This window comes from Lytechinus variegatus, chromosome 13, assembly GCF_018143015.1.
Source record: "Lytechinus variegatus isolate NC3 chromosome 13, Lvar_3.0, whole genome shotgun sequence".
NCBI lineage: Eukaryota > Metazoa > Echinodermata > Echinoidea > Temnopleuroida > Toxopneustidae > Lytechinus > Lytechinus variegatus.
The window spans coordinates 23,178,952-23,199,229 of NC_054752.1; the positions used below are offsets into that span (position 1 = coordinate 23,178,952).

General features: G+C 36.7%; 1 protein-coding gene across 1 annotated transcript in view; it reads right to left on the bottom strand.

Moving 5' to 3' along the window:
- LOC121426463 (PDF receptor-like) overlaps positions 1 to 20,278 on the bottom strand; it is a 53,687-nt gene that overhangs the window by 9,620 nt on the left and 23,789 nt on the right. Inside the window, exons 4-6 of the mRNA XM_041622781.1 lie at positions 4,536 to 4,639; positions 2,106 to 2,253; positions 985 to 1,138 (exon numbers count right to left, since the gene is read on the bottom strand). Coding sequence (XP_041478715.1) covers positions 985 to 1,138; positions 2,106 to 2,253; positions 4,536 to 4,639 — 406 coding nt within the window. The remainder of the gene's footprint in view (positions 1 to 984; positions 1,139 to 2,105; positions 2,254 to 4,535; positions 4,640 to 20,278) is intronic.

Below are 20,278 nucleotides of genomic sequence, written 5' to 3' on the forward strand. Positions count from 1 at the left end.
CCATGTATACCCACCTCCGAACACTTTCTTCATTTTTTTTCTAAAGCGCCTGCATATTCTCCAAATCAATTGTCAGTTCAGAATCCTGAATATAGGGTAAGATAATTGCGCCACGAAATCGATACTCGCAGGGAAATGAAGGCCAGTAGAGGCGATAATTCTTTGGATTATCGAACAAATAATGTGAAGTATGGAATAGTTTGTAAGTTGAGGCAAGCACACATCTTCTTCAATCAATGCAGATGGCTCAAGTGTTTCATCAGCGTTTATTGCATATGGAATCACTCACTAGGTTTGAGTTACAAACCTCAATTTCGTGAGCCCTCAAAGCCCCCACACATGTTTGCCAATGATACAAAAATGTAGAGCACGATTATTTAATTTGGTGATATGCGACACAGCAAAATATGTGTGTAAAATTGTTCTCTAAATGTCTGAACTGCATCAACGTTCTCGAGTTATTATTTAGTCGAGTCCCCGCACATGTTTGCCAATGATATAGAAATGTAGAACACGATTGTGATGTGCAATACAGCAAAAAATACGTGTTAAATTGTTAACGATATACATATCTCAATCGCTTACCGTTTAACAATTATTATATTGGTGAAGCTGAAACGAATATTATTTCTACGTAAAATGAATTATTTTTTGAATGAATAATAATAAAAAAAAATTCATGAATACTAGCATTATAAGTATCACGAACGACGGCAATATTCTTTACTCGTTTATTCTGCATGCAGAATGCTGTTAGGCCTGTTAGGCATGATCCTTTCTCAATCATAACAATAAACTTGAACAAAAAATAAAATGTCAGAGGCTCGTAAAGATATAAAATTGTTTTTTATCCCTTCTCTTTTCTACTACATATTATTGTTGTATTGAATACATTTTGGATATAACATATACCTAAAAGCATAGGAACGAGTTAATCGAAATGAATGGATACAACTGCAGTTTTAGCAATGATTTTTCGCTTACCCCAGCCGATGAGATAATAAAGAAGGAACTTGGGTTTGCCGAAGACAGCAATGGAGATTAGCGAATTGAGATACATTCCTTCTATAAACATCCAAGCAAAGGCACAAAACCGTCCGTATTCACGCAACACTTCGAATATTTCACACAATATGGGCTGGAATAAAGAGATAAATAAGGAGAAAAAAACATTTCCGCGTAACATTCTGTACGACAAGACAGAAATATTTTATTATAGAAATGAAAAACAGATTCGCACTGGATACTTTCATTAAAATTATTGATTAGAAACTGTGAACTGCATGCAATATCTAGATAAAGTTTGAAATTGTAAGCAAATTATGAAAATATAGTATAGATGGATGCTAGAGTGATCTTTGAACTAAAAAATAACAAAATGCTGGATGATGAAATTGAAAAAAAAAACAATAGCGGATTTTGTGTTGAAAATACGCCTAAATTGTCTGTTAACTTGTCAAAATTAATCCCCATCGGACAACATTCTTCGTACGACATTTTTTAAACAAAGAATATATATATATAATTATATATACATATATATATATATATATATATATATATATATATACATATATATATATTGTAATTGTGTTGTCCCTGGCCCATTTAATGATATAAATGACGTGGGTTTGAGGCTTAGGACTATGTGTGTGTATGTAAGTCTTCATGTGATCTACATACCTTTTTTGCTCTTTCTGCTTAGGATGGTGTGCTTAAGCGGAACTTAAGCTAAACATATAATAAGTACATATTCTTGTATATTAGGGTTCAGGTGCATAATGTTTTATAAGATAATCTAATCGTCCTTCATTCTACGCATCCAAACTCCAGATTGGTAGGCATACAGTAAAGCCGTAATGCCGACTAAGTACAATTTTCCCCTTCCCCATCTCCCCCTATCAACCTCTCTCACGGGTATATTCTTACATTTTTATTATTCCTCCCTCTGTCTGTAAAACTCTCTTTTAGCTCATTGTCATTCTCTTTCCCCCTTCTCCTGGCCTTTTACCGAAAAATGTTTGACACATTTCAATTTCCCATGCGGAAATTGGCGTGTCGGAAAAAGCCGATAGGGAGTCACGTGATCTATACAGGACACTCACCTGAAATCGTAGCGTGTTGGTATTGAATCTGTGACCGGGTTCGATACTGTAGTGGCGATCGATAGCAAAGATGACTTCGATCGTGAGACGTATGAGCAGGGAGACAAAGAGATGTTTGTGAATCTTGGTCCGATTACAGTTGAGGCTCCTGCGGGGTTAAAGGTCATTATCATTTATTATCACATGAATTGTTTATGATATCATCTGTGGCATTATACACCTATAATAAAACGGTATCCAACGCAACAACATACATTTCCTCAGTTGTACTGTGTTTGACTACAAGTGTTGGTTGCATGGAATTGGTGAAATCATCCAAGATAAACACAAACAAATTAATGTAACAATATTTTAACCAAAAAACCCCTCTACATCAGTTTAATAATAGTCTAATGTCATCGAGGCGGGTCTGCCATTAATATAACAAATACAAAACCTCATTAAATATGAATATGATAAACAGTAAGGCCGTCATATCAGGGAAAATAAAAAAGTTTTGCCAATCACTTTGAGAAAGCTTTCCACCATCATTTATTTTATCCAAACGGTTTGTCAAGAACCTGTCTTTATCTCAACTTAGTAGGTCCACGACCTTGAAAGTCATGAAGGTATCAGCAAGGGTTAAGAAACCTATGTATTACTCATAATTTTTTCTTTACTTAGGAAATGATAATGATTAAGGAAAGCTTAATTATAAATAATCTAATTTAGATTATATGTTGCTGCATAAATGACTTCACAGCTACATTAAGCCCATTGAGCTATTTGATTAATGCATGTATCGAACTAATCTCTTTATTTAACCGTTTTCTTTCCTCGTATTAAATGCTTCCCTGTTTTGCACGTCCACGGTGCCCTTCTTTTTATAGATTGAGAAGTATATTTGTAACATAGACAGAGGAGAATCTAAGCTTTGCTGGAAATATACAAACGACGGGAGTATTGGTCGTGGATTAGGTTTTAGCTGTTTCGACTCAAATACAAAGATAGATTGACGAAATGAAAGAGGGGGTGAGCATGTGAGAGACAGAGGGAGGAGGGGGAAAAAGAGAGACAGATAGAGACAGGCAAATGTAGACAGACATGAAGAGCGAGGAATGGGAAAGAGAGAGAGAGAGATAGCAAGAGGGAGATACAAATAGAGACGAGAGAGAGGGCGGGGTGGAGAAAGAAAGCGATGAACGAGTGATTATCAGGCGACGTTGGAAGCAATGTGGGGGAGAAAGAAGGAAAAAAAAGAGAAAGGAAGATATGAGAGAAAGTCAGAAAGAAATACAGGGAGGAAAGCATTAAGAAAAAACATGGAAAAGAACGAAAGAGAATATAAAAAAAAGGGGAGGGGATTAAACTGCCGGGGAGATGGTGAGAGAGAAGAACAGGAAACTGCAAGACGTTTGAGATTGAACCGCAAGGGGAATACTATTACACATATTACGAGTGTTTGGTATCTCGGCAAGTAGAGGATGAGTATTGATGTGAGGGTTTATGTTTGCATCAGTTCAATTTACACATGTAATACGTTCCGCCTCCAAGCTACCGTCTTGCGTGTTTCGGCGAACCATATAACTTAAGCTCCATGGATCCATACACGATACGTTCACAGACAAACTACTATATTGGCGCCGCCGTGAGTGAGTGATCACGTGATAGCCGCGCGTAGTCCAATGGGGTTGCAGAGTTCAACTGAGGGCGTTTAGAGGGCAGACCATGCGATCTAAATCAGCTAAAGCATGAGCATAATCGGTGAAGAACGAATGTGGCAGTTAAAACACGCGTGATGAACTGTGAACAAAGGTCTTGTAGACAAAGAGACTATCTTATAATATTAGCTGTGTCACAGAAATCTAAAGCTATTTACATTCCGAATTATTTCGCAGGCTTGATAATAATGACCTTTCCCCATCCAAATGACACTATCGCATGGACCTGAATTTTGTGTTTTGGTATCGACATTGCGAGAAGCTTTTTTTTGTTTTAGTTCAATGAGCTATTGCTTCTTCTAAGCTAATTATTATGCATTCTAAAACATATCATGCGTTTAAATGTCCAGATGATATTTTAATTGTGTGTGTGCTTGGGGAGGGTGGGGTTGTAAAATCCAACAAAAATGAATATTATCAGTTTTAAATATTCTTAAAAACAGTTTACGATAATCTCATGGGAAAGAGGCCTTTTCACATTTACATTAGTTTCACAACCAATGCATTCATTACTTCGTGCAGAGAATCGAATTTTGGCAGAAATGTCAAATATGATTTACATCAACAGTCTGTGCTAATTGTTTTGATTTTCTTTCATATTAAAACTTACGAAAATATAAATCTGCCTCTTGACCTTAATTGCATGTCAAAGGCAGACTTAAAAAAAACCCTATTTATGGAAAAACACTTCTAAAAATTGTTACACATTATAAAGGAACCGATGGCTCACCTAAAGTGAAGGAATATGCAGAGAGCGACGAGGAGACTGATCCATGAGATTGAGTTCCCCACGATAGCCAGGATGCGACTACTAGCGACCATCCGCTCAAAAAACTGGATTAAATTGGGATAAGAAAAGAAAGAAAACATAGTGATAAAGAGCAGGTGTACCCATAACATAACCATCAGACAAAAAAAATTGGACATTTCCACATCAGGGGTAGGAAGGAAACAAATGACAGAAAAGTGTATAATTGTACAAGCAAAATCATAACTGAGTATAACTATGACGAAGTACATGTATGTTAAACTGTGAACCTCTCACCTAAGTGTCTACAGAGGTCGCCCCTCTCATTAAAAAGGTAGGGGATAACAGGAAGAAAGGAACGAGAATGGAGAAAACAAGTTAATAAAGGAGCAGTTGGTATTGTTTCACTCGACTAGCATGGGGTAATTTTTTTACTCGAAAATGCGCTATTTTTTTTCAGGGTAAACAATGACTTTCTTAGCATTCTGGTTATTTTTTTTTTACAAGGAATGTGTCAATTTATACTACAATCGAGCATTTCGTCAGTTTATGTCTAATGGGACTAAGTATGTAGGTGACTGTTCCCCCTCACCCCATAAAGCTATATTAATATTCGTCGTTTGCTAGCCTTGAGGTTTAATCATACGTATAATCATTTGTTTCCAATTGAGCTGTGGCCCTCCTGATGAGTTACGGCAGGCGCGATGAGAGTTATGTTTCCCATCCTAACATGCCTAATCAAGACACTTGCCCATTATCATGATCATCTCTAGGGGCGGGAAGGAGACGGGTCGGTTTAATTAAATCTTGTCTCAATAGAAAACTGATCATCATTGTCTGGCTTCGTTGGGCTATAGTCACACCTGCAATGCCGATCCCAGACCGATCAACGCCTTTATGTTATCGCTAATTGACTTACAATCGGTCGATTTGGAGACGGTTTCGTTGGTGTGACAATAACTGATGGCGTACTCGTGTCGAGAGCACATTTCCGGTCTGATCTTGCGATCAAAGGGGAATTTTGCCTGCATTTCAGTACAGATCAAGGTCAATCGTTTAAATATAATGTAGGTCCCCATGTAGAATAAATCATGGGGCATACCAATAAAGTAGATTGCATAATTTTGATTATCGGCATACACAGTGGGGACACCACCCCTTGATAAGATTTCTATTTTACCGCATTTCTTTCCAAAATGCAACTCATAAAACCCATCAGATTTTCAAAGTCAAATGAAATATGAAAAACAACAGACAAACGCCCGGTCATCACATGGGATAGGACGCTTCGCTCACTCGCTCGCTCCGATTATTAGAAATCTGGAAGGTCGCTTTGCTCCTTCACTGACATAATCTGAAATATCTGAAACACACGTATCTTGCCCCGCCCCCAGTAGCCTGCACCACAATCCGTCACCGTATTGAAACACACAACTAAATGTGTGTTTACAATACTGTATCAATTTCCTCCTGACTTTTTTTTCTCCTGCCAATTTCTTTCACACATTCGGTCACACAGTTTTTCGTATTTGATTAACCTAGCGGCCATACCCTGATGCATCCGATATTAGAATAAATTGTTTACATTTTGTCAACATTTCGAGAAATCGATATACATTCGCGCCGTATACATTAAACGCCAATTTTGTAATCCAACGATGCTAACGGAAAAACGAAACCACCAATTTACATGCACTTTTCATCTCTTATCGTCTAAACGCTCGGTGTTATAAGTCCTGGTATCGTCTTTATACTATTGATTTCATTCAGTTTAATCAATGTTGAGCAATCAATTTTCTGCACAACTATTGTATGATTTTGTGAATTTATATTGGATTAAATGGTTAGTTTATCAATATGTTAATACCATGACATTTTGTACGATTATTTGTATTATGGACAATTATTTGTCTTTTGTGAACAGTGATTTGCTGATATTGAATTGTAATATTTTACAGTGTACCATCACTTTGATTTTGAACTGAATGATTAATAAATATTGATGGTTATTTCGTTTAAAACAGACTTGATAAATGAGTGATATTTTTTTTCCAAGAGAGGCTACAAATGAAATATTCGCTCTTGTTTTCAGTCCCTTATCTCCATTTTGATATGTTGATTGCGACTTGTAATTTTGTTTAATTGCTTATTTTGGAACAATTTATATATCGTAACGACCATATCCCTACGATATCTAAATTTATGAAATATGTATTTATTATGACGTTTATATATTATTTTGTTTTGCTTATAACTATATGTAAAACTCATTGATTTGTTCGTTGCTATGCTGATTATTTGAAAATTTAAAACACATTGAAAATGCAAAACATGATGGTATTGGTGAATGAAAAGGGCATCGGAATCCCTATAATTACAGTGTGTGATTGACTGAAGTACGTATGAAAAATTTTCTTCGCTTAAGTGATATTTCCTTAATTTTTTTTTTCCATTTCGCCTTCTTCGCCCAGTCTTCACAGTATATAGCGGCCTCTAATTCATTTTTGTGACCCCTTTCTACTGGAAAACCCTGCCAAGAAATGGAATTTCCATTCTCTATCATCGAAAAGTTTTTGAATCAAACTAGATATGTAGTAGGTTCATCGTTACGGGAATACAGACTGTGTGGAAACTGAACAGACAAAGTAAGATAGGTCAGTGGCTTCAAATAACAAATATGTATTATCGATTGGGTGACAAAACCTTAACTCTACACAACGAAACAAACAGTCGTTGTTACATATATTTGTTTTTAATTTCGTTTCACGTACTTCATTCGACGTCTTATACAGATATAATGAATAATGAAACCTAGACCGGGCATTTTTTTTTTCAATTTCGTCTTCTTTTTAAGTCCTTAATCATGTAGTATTAAGATTCAATTCAAATCTATAATACGCGGCCATATTGGACATACAATGCTCTCGCTTATCTCATTATACACTGTTCGTGATCAATCCATTACAACCAATCGCAGAACAAGAATGCAAATCGTAAACGTATCGCCTGCAGAATATTTCCCGAAGGGATAGGGCGCTAACATTAATTTGCACAAAGCGTGGAGAATGTGTTTGGCAAGAAGCGTGCATTTACAGACAGGATGGTACTAAGGAAGGCGACGGCCTCTTAGTGAATTCGATTCCCAGCCATGGTGTGTTTCCCTTCAGCGAGAACATTTTCCAACATCGTGCTGCACTCAACCCAGGTGAGGTCAATGGGTTCCCGGTAGGCAGAAGTTCCTGGAAAACTTGAGCGCTTGTATCGGTTACGCAGCTAATGCCGGAGTAATGATATCAAAGCTTTGTATTCCCCGGCAAAAATAAGCGGTATCATTATTATTATCATCATTAATACTTGATTTATATTGAATATCGGAACCATACTAGACTTTCTCTTTCTCAGTTGAACTTCAAAGGGAAGTTCACCATGAAAAAAAGTTTATTGTAAAAATAGCAGAAAAAATAATACTAGACTTATGCTTTCTCACTTGAACTTAAAAGGGAAGTTCATCCTGAAAAAAAAGGTTTATTGTAAAAGAAAATAACAGAAAAATGATAAAAAGAACATTGTTGAAGGTTTGAGAAAAATCCATCAAACATTAAATAGTTATTATAATTTCAATTATTGCATTTGTGACATCATATGCGAGCAGCATTCCTACATAGCAAATAGTACAAAATCAATGAAATGTAATGTTCTCAGATTTTTTCTTTTACTGCACCTTGTGTATATCAATAGACAGATCATTTCACACCCGATCATAGATAGAAAACAAAAATAGTTTACTCGCTAGGAACCGCTGAAAAAAGGAAATTCATGCATTTATATTACATAACATATTGTCAACTGTTGGTTTATGACGTCACATATCCAAAACTTTAAATTCTAGTAACTTTCTTAACTGATTTTTTTGAACCCTCGCCAATATATTTTTTCTGCTATTTTACACCAAAATTTTCTTCAGGGTGAACTTGCCCTGTAACTTAAAGTGATCATTTCACTTTGTTCTTATTAAAAAAGATACTTTTGTCGCTTGAAAATGGGTTAAATATTAGGCTTATAGTTTAAAAGTACCATCCCAAAAGTTCAACAGTTTCATTATTTATAGGAACTATTTCAAAAGTGTGCATACAGCGAATTTGAAGAAATAAACTCTGGATGAACCCAGCATGACCAACCTACAGTGTATACAAGGTACACTGAATCTAACGTGGAGCTAATAGTAGTGTGTGATTAGGGGAGGCAGTCAACACAGCCAACGCACTTTTTGAATTTGAGAAAACTGGGCATAAGTTGAATGCGTCTTACAGACGGTTCTCAAAATCAGGTTGATATATTGCTACTTGTGTCTAAATAAGAGATTTTCATCCTATATTGAGGTCTGCCCAGGGTTTTTTGAGCCCAACTCCAAGCACTCATACACATGTTTCATCTTTGTTTGAGATTCTTTAAAATTCAGCTTCTCACAAAGTGAAACAATCCCTTTGAAAGCTGTTTTCGTTTTGAAATCTTAAGACACTTCCCTCCAAAGTTTGCTTCTGATGTTGCTCTTGCTGTTGTTGTTGATGCTGCTGTATGTAGATACGAGGAAAGCCCATCACAAGAAACATGGTAAGCTTATATTGATGTAGTTTCATAAGATCCATGCAAAGAAATAAAAGTTTACTTAGCTCTTTGAATTCCCTACCTTTTTTACAGTCATCGCCCCCGGGATAAATAGCACAAGTGGTAGGCCTATCCATGAATACGAGCTCAGCCAGATCAATACCGATTTCATACATTCATTTATGCATTATGTGCTTCGAAGAGTATTAACAGGCATCTATGATATCCGTTTATGATCGCCGTTCGTGTAAGCAAATCTTGCCCAAGAACGGTCAGATTGAGTGTATTTTGCTCAGCGCACTCACGGACTGTGTAAATAAATGATATTAAAGTGATCTTTGTTTCAAAATTCAAAGAATCTGATAATCAAGGCCAGCCTTTCGATGAAAGATAAGACAAAAAATATTTAAAATGCATATTTAGACTGTTGCCCAAGTCTTACAAATCTTATACAATAATTGAGTTAATCCCCTTAGGTGAACGCACTCTTTCAAGCACGGGGGGGGGGGTTAAATATTTGTACCCCACCCCATCAACTGACCTTGAACATTGGACCCATATCAATAAACTCCTACAGGGAAGTTTTGACAACTGACAATAAATAATTTATCAAGGCATCGTTGAATTACAACCAAATATTCTTCCCTACATGTTTCTAGCAGAAATGCAATCATCTATGCACCCTGTCGAATTATAGAACCGTTTGGATTATTACTTGAACTTAAGGTTCTTCGGGAAGATTGGTACCCAGGTCAAACGACGAAAATAATTAACTCATCGAAATTTACATCAAATCTCATGATAGGGCTTAACCTACTTTTTTGCCTATAAAATACAAATAAACAGAGGACCTAATTTGTATTGAATACTCATGGGCGTTATTTCTCCTGGCGAGGCGGTATTGAAGCATTTGGGAAGTTTATTACTTTGAAAGTCTTATAGAAAATAAGAATGCCCGTTGGAAGATATCTACATATATCTGTTTACATGTCAACTATATAAAGGAATACAAGAGTAGGATACTTGACCCTCTAGAAAGGCACAATGTGAAAGAGAGAGAGGGGGAGACACACACAGATAAAGATTGGTCACCAAGAAATATAGACAAACAGAAAAAAATCAAACTTAGAGAAAGAGAGAGAATATCATAAAAATGAATACATAATATTAACATACATAGGATGGGAGTGAAAGGGAGAGAGGGAGAGAGAGAAAGATATATTAAAACATAAAATAGAAAACGATACCATTAATTCAAGGAAACAAAAACAACAAATTGATATTCCCTCAGTGTGACAAAACAAGAATCCCTCAATGTTGTTTAGTAGTTTATTTTGCTTCAATCCTATAAACCTCCGATTTTCAATTCCGATTACTGCTCTAATTCGATACAACATTCAAGTTGCTGAAATTTATTTATGGACAAGCCATTTTTCCAATAACTTACATTCAATTCATAATTGGAGATTCTATTTGCTCGATTTCTCTCGGGAAATTAGCAAAAAATTCTCTTCAATAGAGTCAAGATAATCTTAACTATTAACAAAGCTTAATAAACAACACCAGAATAATATAAACGGAAATGCGAATGGGCGGTTTACCTGTTCAAGTTGTTTTACCTGGAGAATTCAAAACACTCATTGGGACATGCATCGCCGTCTTAATTTAAGTGAATCTACAGCCAACTTCCGAGGGTTAGGAAGATTCACATCACAACATTTCACTTTTAAATTATCAAATGGTATCCAATCTAATTAGTTTAAAGCAAATAGATTTGTAAGGTTTATTTCTACTGGGATTCGCCTCTCATTTTATTAATTTTTCATTTTCCTTTTCATTTACCTTTTTTAAGGCTGGTACTTTTGATAATGATTTAGTTCAAGGTACGTTTTCATTTAGTATATTCAATTTTATATCCTAGACAATTCGCCATGTAAAACGCATTCAAGTTTCTCTTTGCATTTCCGGCTACCGTCATCGTCTAATTGATTTAGGGCAAAAAAAAATCAAAACTATAATTATTTCTTTCGAACGATAAACAGTATGGATAATGACATGGAGACAAAAGTTCGTTTCATCAAGAAAATTAAAGTCATTAGAAAAAAATGATGATGATGCCGGTCATGATGATGAAAAGTGGGGATGATAAAAAAAACGACGATAGTAATGAATTTGATGGTGACGACGGTGGTGGAGGTGTTGATGTCTATGGTGATTGTGATTACGTGAACATAAATCATTCGTGTTAATAAGATCTTATTAACGTACATTTCTTCATGACATTAATACAAAGAAATATAATAAACAGGCATGTCACGTATATGCTATACTGTATTGCATTTGATTGAATCGGCATTCACAATCGTTGGTGACTTGGGTCTGTGTGGGTGTGTATATATATATATATATATATATATATATATATATATATATATACATATCCGGATATATATGTGTGTGTGTGTGAATGCGAAGGTAGGGGGATTCAACATTCATCGTTTCATCAAAACTAAGTTAAATCGATGCGAAAACACAAAACAATAACCCAAAAGATCAATGGAAGTCTCGAACAAACATTCATATCTCCTTTCACCAAACTTGTCCAACATCTTTGCGATTTCATTTCATAACTTCCCCCGATGACAAGTGCACACGTGCCTGTCCTCTTCAAAATGATTTCGATCGTGTACATCAAAATAGATCGTTTCATAGCCAGGAGCAGGTTGCGCGGTATTTAATATCCATTTTGAAATTATCGTGATTTGTTTTGGGATCGATGCGGGGAATACGGGCAAGGACGGGAAGGGAAAACTGAATAAGGGGAAGGCACTAGGGTATAGTGGGATAGCTGAATATGGAGGTGGTATGGGGGGGATAGGGGGGGGGGGGTGGAAGTGGGGGCACCAAATACATATCATTGGACGGAATGGCAAGTAAAAAGGGGTTTAGGGGGTACAGGAGTGATGAGAGAATAATGATAAAATGAGGATTCGAAGTAAACGGAATACAGGAAGATAGGCTAGATAACTAGATAGATAGATAGAGAGAAATGGAGAAAGGAATAAAGAAAGAATGAGTGTGCGAGTTAATTATAGTGTAAGTAACAAAAGAAGGGAAAGGGGGGCAGAAAGAAAGAAATGGAGAGAGCACTCTAAAACACTGAGTAAAATTTTACCCAATTCGGGTAAAAAGGGAACATGCATGTTTGCTGGGTATTTTTTTTTACCCCAAATTGGCCTATTTCAACGCAACATTGCGTAAAATTTTCAACATATTGGGTATCATTACCGGTGTGTTGTTCAGTTGGTAGAGCGTCTCACAACCGGGAGGGTTCAAACCCCGGCCGCGTCAGACCAAAAATACGTTAAAAGATGGGAGTTGCTGCTACCCTGTTTGGCGTTCAACAATTAAAGGGATACAGCCTCGTCGATCTGGCGCTGCTCGGTGGCTGACGGGCCCACGATCAATTGGGCAAAGCAAATTTTCGGAGTATTTCATTTCATGTCTATTTCGAACAATAAATTATGGATTTTCATTTTCATCATTCTACCCAACCGACATGCATGTTCCCATTTTAACCAACGTTGGGTAAACCATTTTTTATGAGTGAAGGGGAGATATGGCGAAATGTGAAAAGGGGGTCCTGTATGACATTGCTCACAGGATCACATACACGCATCCACCCAGCCGGACAGACACAATCACACCCCCACTTTTGCGAACCCATATCATGCCTCTCACACACAAACAGAACTATCTGCTCATTTGTCATGTAGAAAAAAGAAATAGCAAGGAGGAAAAATCTAGAAAGGATGCACTCAACATTTCCCTGTTCAGAAAATTGAATAAAGGATGTAGAAACTGCAGAACATTATGGTAGTTCCTTACAACGTATCTCTCCTCCTTTTCCAATTTCATATCCCCTCATTTACTGGAGATATTTCCATCATAACGCGGACTTACATCTGTTTCATTATGTCATGGCAGAAAATCGCAGGAGATTGGGTTTTGTCACAAGCAATCACGAAACCATAGACACGCTGGCTCTGTCATATAGACGGATCAGTGATGCCCATTGATTCCACTCTATCCAAACATGATATCAAAATATGTATTTTCAGAGGGATCGAGTTCATATAAAACCCAGGTTTAAGTTTTCGTGAAAACGTTAAGGCAGGGGCGGATCCAGGATTTTGAAAGGGGGGGGGGGCACATTTTCCCGATGGAAATTTGACAAGCAAAAATAAAATAAAATGGTCTTCGTTTTTTAGGATGAGGGGCACACTTGGGTCAACATTTAACATGTTTGATGATATGCTCCCTGGATCCGCCAGTGCTAAAGGTGCATGCCACCATTCCAACTCTTATAAATTTTAGACGTGTGTTGCAGGATCTATCAGGTCTATGATGCGATATCACAGGTAATCTTATTTCCATCGGATGCCCGATCAAACTATATTGTACGTCTGGAATGCTTTTTTCTTCATGTTGAAATGAAACAATTTTCAAACAATATTATTAAATGGCTACATAATTCGTGACGTATGTAACTTTCTCTTGTATGTCTTACCCAATTTTGTAAGATGTGTGCCCCCTTATAAAAAACATTACAGAGCGAAAGGAGATATGTTTTTGAAAAATTGCAACCGAATTTTTGACAAAGATTTAACAGCTCTAATTTCTGTTGAGAGCTACTAAAACGTAAAAAACCCTGGAATCTTAAATGATACTCAAGTATAATTCAAACTATTAACCCTTTACCACATAGATTTTAAATGTTTCTTAAATCTGATGAGACGAAAAAGTGCAGGAGGAAATTCTCAATTCGAAATTGCAAGGCAACCTTAAAACGTCAAGAAATTCATCTGGAATTTAAGTTCATGCACACATACATGTATACTCACAATAATCATTAACAGGAGATTAGGAAAATAAGATATATGGATGATTTTCGATGTCATAAAGGAGGAAACAAAGAAAAGCCTTCTTGGATGCACTTACAAGTATATATTACGAGGCATTATTGGAATATGATGAGCTGATCAAAATAAACAAAGTTCACAAATGGTTGCACCCAAAAACCCAACATTCCTTCAAGAGATTTCCCTTAAAGGAGAAATATATTGATTATGAATGTGGTCTTATTATATATCAATGGAAAGGTAATGATGTGGGGATCATCAGTGGGTCATTCAAAAATACCGAAAATAATACAAAAAGGTGAAAATCGCCGATTGAAAAACGCTAAAATGCCCCTCCGAAATATGCCTCGCATCGGTCTCTGAATTGACTGGAATTTGATGACGTCACTGTCTGTACGAGAGGCGTGATTGGCTCTCCCACGTGAAGCTCCACTTGCATGCAAAACCTGTTGCGTGGGTACGTTTTCTCCACACTGTCACTGAATACTTCTATCACGAAATGAAAGAAAACCCAGAATTTTATCTATATTTGGATTTTCAAATTGATGATTTTAAAGATGAAGAGAATGGTGATGAAGTGAACAACACAGTGAGGTAGTTGGAGGTAAATAATGGGGGAACAATGCCGATGATTATGATGAAAATTCAACTTGCCTGACGATCACAAGTAAAGTCATGTACATGCCGATTCGCTACCAACTCATGCAGCTGCTGCTACAAGTGGTAGCTATACGTACACCGCGCGGGCCAAATTAAATCCATGAAAATGAATAACCACATCCAGAGAGAGTCTATCATAACAAGGAAAATAATGATATAACTGTACTTACAAACAAGTGAATAATCCGAATTAACCTAGCTGAAAGCAAATCAACTCAACGAATAGCAGCAGACGATATGCACCGACGATAAACTTCATGTGGCTGGGATAGATTGTCACTCGTTCTGTTAGATGTAATTTGTAACTCATTAATTTGACAAAATTACGAAACTCGGGGAATTATTTATATATATAAAAATATAGTAACATCTCTTATTTTTTTGTATTACGATAAAACCTCTTTTGAAGGAAAACGTTGAGATAAACTAAAATTACTTTTAAATCCCCCCCCCCCAACATGCGTAGCTTGTATGTCATTGCAAACAAACCATCGCAAACATGCACGTATTCCTTCCTTGCTGATTGAGAGCTGTGCAAAACGTGCATAGATCTATTCTCTCAGTCTCAGCCAATGCAAGGCGAGCAAACAATACGGCATGTGTTGTTGTGATGGTTTGTTTACGATCACATAATGCTACGCATGATGGGATGATCTTTTACATCTAATTTTAATTTACCTCAACGTTTTCCTTCAAAACAGGTTTTATCGTAATTCAAAAAATGATAAGAGATGTTACTATATTTTTATATAGAATAATAATTCCCCGAGTTTCGTAATTTTGTCAAATTAATGAGATAAAAGTTACATCTAACAGAACGAGTGACAATCTATCCAGCCGGATGAAGTTTATCGTCAGTGCATATGCCATATCGTCTGGTACTATTCGTTGAGTTGATTTGCCTTCAGGTTCGGATTATTCACTTGTTTGTAAGTACAGTTATATCATTTTCCTTCTTATGATAGACTGTCTGGATGTGGTTATTCATGTTCAGCATGAATTAAATTTGGCCCGAGCGGTGTAGCTAGCACTTCCAGCAGCATGAATTGGTAGCGAATCGGTATGTACATTACTTTACTTGTGATTGTGTTGCAAGTTGAATTTTCATCATCGGCGTAATTCCCCCAATTTACCTCCAACTACGTCACTGTGTTGTTTCACTTCATCATCATTCTCTTCATCTCAAAATCATCAATTTGAAAATCCAAATCTAGATAAAATTCTGGGTTTTCTTTCGATCATTTCGGGATCGAAGTATTCAGTGACAATGTGGAGAAAATGTACCCTTGCAACAGGTTTTGCATGCAAGTGGAGCTTCACGTGGGAGAGCCAATCACGCCTCTCGTACAGACAGTGACGTCATAAAAAAAAACCCAATTTCGCGGACGTAATTCTGCGTGTTTGAAGCATTCAGAGAGAGAACTTTAAACTATCAATTAACTGAGTTTCATCCGTCTCCATGATAAATGATGTACACCATCGTGTTCTCCTTATTTTCTCCTTTATTGTGATATATGATTCTCCAGTTTTACGATTTTCAATATATTTCTACTTTAAATTGAGCCATATAGCTAGAAAATTATGTAAAACATGGAATCCCCGGCGCACCCATCAACCGCTTTATGTAATGGTGATGGCACGATGGAAGAAAATGGGGGTGTAGGAGTTTCGTCGAATTCCGTGTGACATGACGCGAAAAAAAAAAGATGCACTCCCTGTGGTGTTTCAAATGGAGAACTAACTTTGATATTATGCTATGTAGAGTATCCTTTTGCGTTCCTATACTCTTACAGTGCATATTAATTTTCACTCGCGACTAGGTTGCAGTTAAAGTATTGTAGGTAATAATTACAGTTCGCTATCGGCATGATTGGAAATAGTCCACGTATTGGAAATGGGCATGAATAAAAAAAAAGTTCATATAGCGGATGAAGATATATACGCCTATATAACGTTTTCATAAAAGGACACCTGATCAAAGCAAATTTTCACGAAAAAACTACCGAATTCTTCAAGTAGAACAGATAATATCTACAATATATCTACATCATAGTAAAAGGGCGTGAATATACACATAATCTAAATCTCATATAGCATGAAAAATGAGTAAACGGAAGTATAACTTTTACCCACACCAATTAATTGTCATAATCTACTTATTCAATCGCCAATGTGTGATTTAATGCAATTTAAATAAAGATCCTGCAATCTGATTTTTTTCTTCTAACCTCCAATTATTGTGTTTTCCAGATTTCCCCTATTTAATATCGTATTAGATGAGGAAAAACAATCTATGTATGTATTCCTCTCAAAAAGTATTTGTCGCCTTCTCATGATCAGAAGTGAATTTTGACCCGATCCATCGCGAAAATGGAGCTGCATGTTTTTTCATTGACCACCCGGGGGAAAGAGATACATCTGAATAAATTCGGTGTATGTTTTCATCTGCAAGGTGGCCATGTCTTCAGGGTGTCATCCTGCATGAATAAAGTGCTAAACTCGATGAATGAATGTGTCCATTTGCAATATTTAGCTTCAAAACATCGCCGTGAACCCGGCGGGGAGGCCAAGGGAAGACATAGAGATATGGGGAAGAGCCGCTTGCGAATTCACAACCAACTGTTTTTTAGCAGTGAGCACGGTAAGTGCCCAAAGTGATGGTTCAAATCTTGCTTATATTGTCATCAGACAAAATGGAGGAAACCGTTGGGTCTTATCGCCTTTTCGGAGAAAATGTCATCGTTTGGTATTTGAAAAGTAATCTGAAGGGGGGGGGGGGGTAAACTGCACATCGTCCACGAAAGCTACTTTCTGGAAGGCACTATTCGGAGAGCGTCGTTTTTGTACAGGGAATATGTAGAGATTACTGTCCCTCCGTTAATGTACGCCTCTATTTTGAAAAACAAAATAATACATTTTGGAAATTAAAATGTCCACACCCTGTAAAATGCTGGTATTTCGCCTTTATTAGAAGGTATAGTCTATACTTTGTTGATGATTTAGTAAATGCCAGTAGTGGTAACGATCTCAAGATGACTTTTTACAGAATCCAATATAATGACCACCCAAGTGTCTGTGTATATGAATAAAAAATATGTGCCAAAGGATTCTGAAAGAAATTGTGTAATTGCTGTGAAATAAGCAAAATAATCGCGGATTCGGGCTCTTCCGTCGGGCCATTATTCCAGCAATATAATATACACTGTCCCACGTGTGCCTATCTGTGTTGCCGATCTTCAGTGTGATTGTTGTTCAGCTTAGATTTTATGATTTCACAAAGTTCATCTTATGTAACTGTACCAGATCTAGATCTCGATCGACGATGACATAGTAAAACTTAATTTTGGTTTTACAGACTTTCTCACGAAATCAGTGTTTTTAATACTGCAACTACTGTCAAATAGCTATAAGTTCGAAAGCGAGTACCTTCCTAACGATTTAAGTGGGATCCGATGCAAGACACAAGGTCTTGCGTTGTTTTTTATTTTACAAAGCAAATGCATTTTTGCAGGCAACTCATATTTGCATAATTTGCAAAGGTCTAAGAGCCATGTCGTTGGAATTGTAATGAGCACGCAATTCATGTCAAGCGTTTTAACAATCGAGCTCTCCCATCTCAACCAAACGATAGGGCAGATAACAGATCAATAGAAATTAAATATAAAAAGAAAACGAGGGTGAGGTCGTGACTGGTCGGATAATCGGGGGTTTTTGGCGAAAAACACATGTCTTAAATGGCCCCTTTCAGTTATTGATGTCGGTATCAAGCGGATATATTAACTTATCCATGTAGTATGATCTATGATTTATGGACCAACATGACGAAGATAAAAGCGACAATATGAGAAGTTGAGGCGGCGCAACGGAGGGGGGGGGGACCGCCCTCTATGACCTTAAAAAGGGTAGATGTAAAAGAACGAGGAAACGGAGGACAAACAGATAAAAGATGAGAGAAGAATATGAAAAAGTACATCAACGCTTCCCCATTATTTGAATTGGTGAAAAAAATAATACCACGTTAATGTCGTCCTGGGCCTACCCCTTCCCTCAAAATATTCTGATGGCGCCCCTACATGAGGAGAAATCGAATCAGATTGCGAACAATTGACATTTCGAAGGAATCAAATATACAGCACGATTGCTTTTGACAAATTAGCGAATACCATCCTTTGAAAGTCAGATATTTATCACCACTTTTTTGGTATGATTAATGATCATTAAACCTAGATTGAAATATCAAAGGCCATGGCCTTGAACAGAGACCTCCCTTAGCACTTTATTTCATTTATGCACCACTTTTTCATATTTCCTTCCCTTTTTCCAAAAAGCCCTACGGTCAATTTTACATTTTCTTATGATTACGAATACGTTCCTTGTGCTTATGAGAGGCACTGCAAGCTTAGATTTTTAATAAGCCTCTCACTTTTCACATGAAATACTGTTGCCACCTCCGTAGAACTCACGATCACTGCCGAGACAATTAGCTGTATCATGACCGCACTCAGTGTAGGTGGCATTTTTCATTCAACCAGAGTGTGCGCAATTTCATCAATTTCACTTTGAAAATGCAAAAGTGCTTCTAGTCAAGCTTGGTCGCTTCGCCCCCTCACTCAGTTTGATTTGTGTTTCAAAATTGTTATGCGTCTGGCCGGACCCTCCAAGGAAACGATATGCATATAGGCATAACTCTATCATCACCATCATTCTCCTACATATATATATATGTAGATATATATATATATATATATATATATGCCTGGAAAATAACTAAGATAAATGCAGATCGAAACCTAATCTAGAATGAATAATCACAGACAAACGTTTCAAAAAGCTAAATTCTCCTCCTCCTATATGGTCTGTCATTCAAACACTTTGGGTGAATACCCCTAAAGTGAAAATACCCAACGTCATTCACCCACTAAAATTGCATAATTATTCAACTGTAATAATAATTGCCAAACCGCCAGGTCAGCTGGAGAAATAAATTTCGCGATAAAAAGAAGTGCATCGCTTTCCATGCATAATCATCTTGTGACACGTCTCCACAATGCACAAAATTCTAACAAGCGAAGGCTAAGAATCGATAGTCAAATCGATAATTAATAACCCCCATTCACGCCGATGCAAGCCGAGGAAGTGTAATGGCGAATGTAGTTTATACATTATTCAATTTTATATTGTAGCTTCCTATACACATGATGTAAAGCGTTCTGGCCTAACGGTTCTTACACACGCCTCGTGATCTGAAGGTCGTGCGTTAAATTTGTAATTTATTTAGAAACTTTAAATGTCTTTGTATTTTAGTACATTTTGTAGATTGAAATGGTTTCAACAAATAAGAATAATATTTCGAATTAGGCGGAAAGAGTGAAACTTTCTCTTCTTTTTAATTGTTGAAAGTAAAAAAAAGGATAAAAAACAAATCAAAACACTTTACAGCTGAACTCTCATCCCCTTTCTTCATATTGCCATGATTGCGTCTTCTAAATAATGTGTCTCTTCGGTGATATCATTTTGTAATGCAGAACAAGTAATACT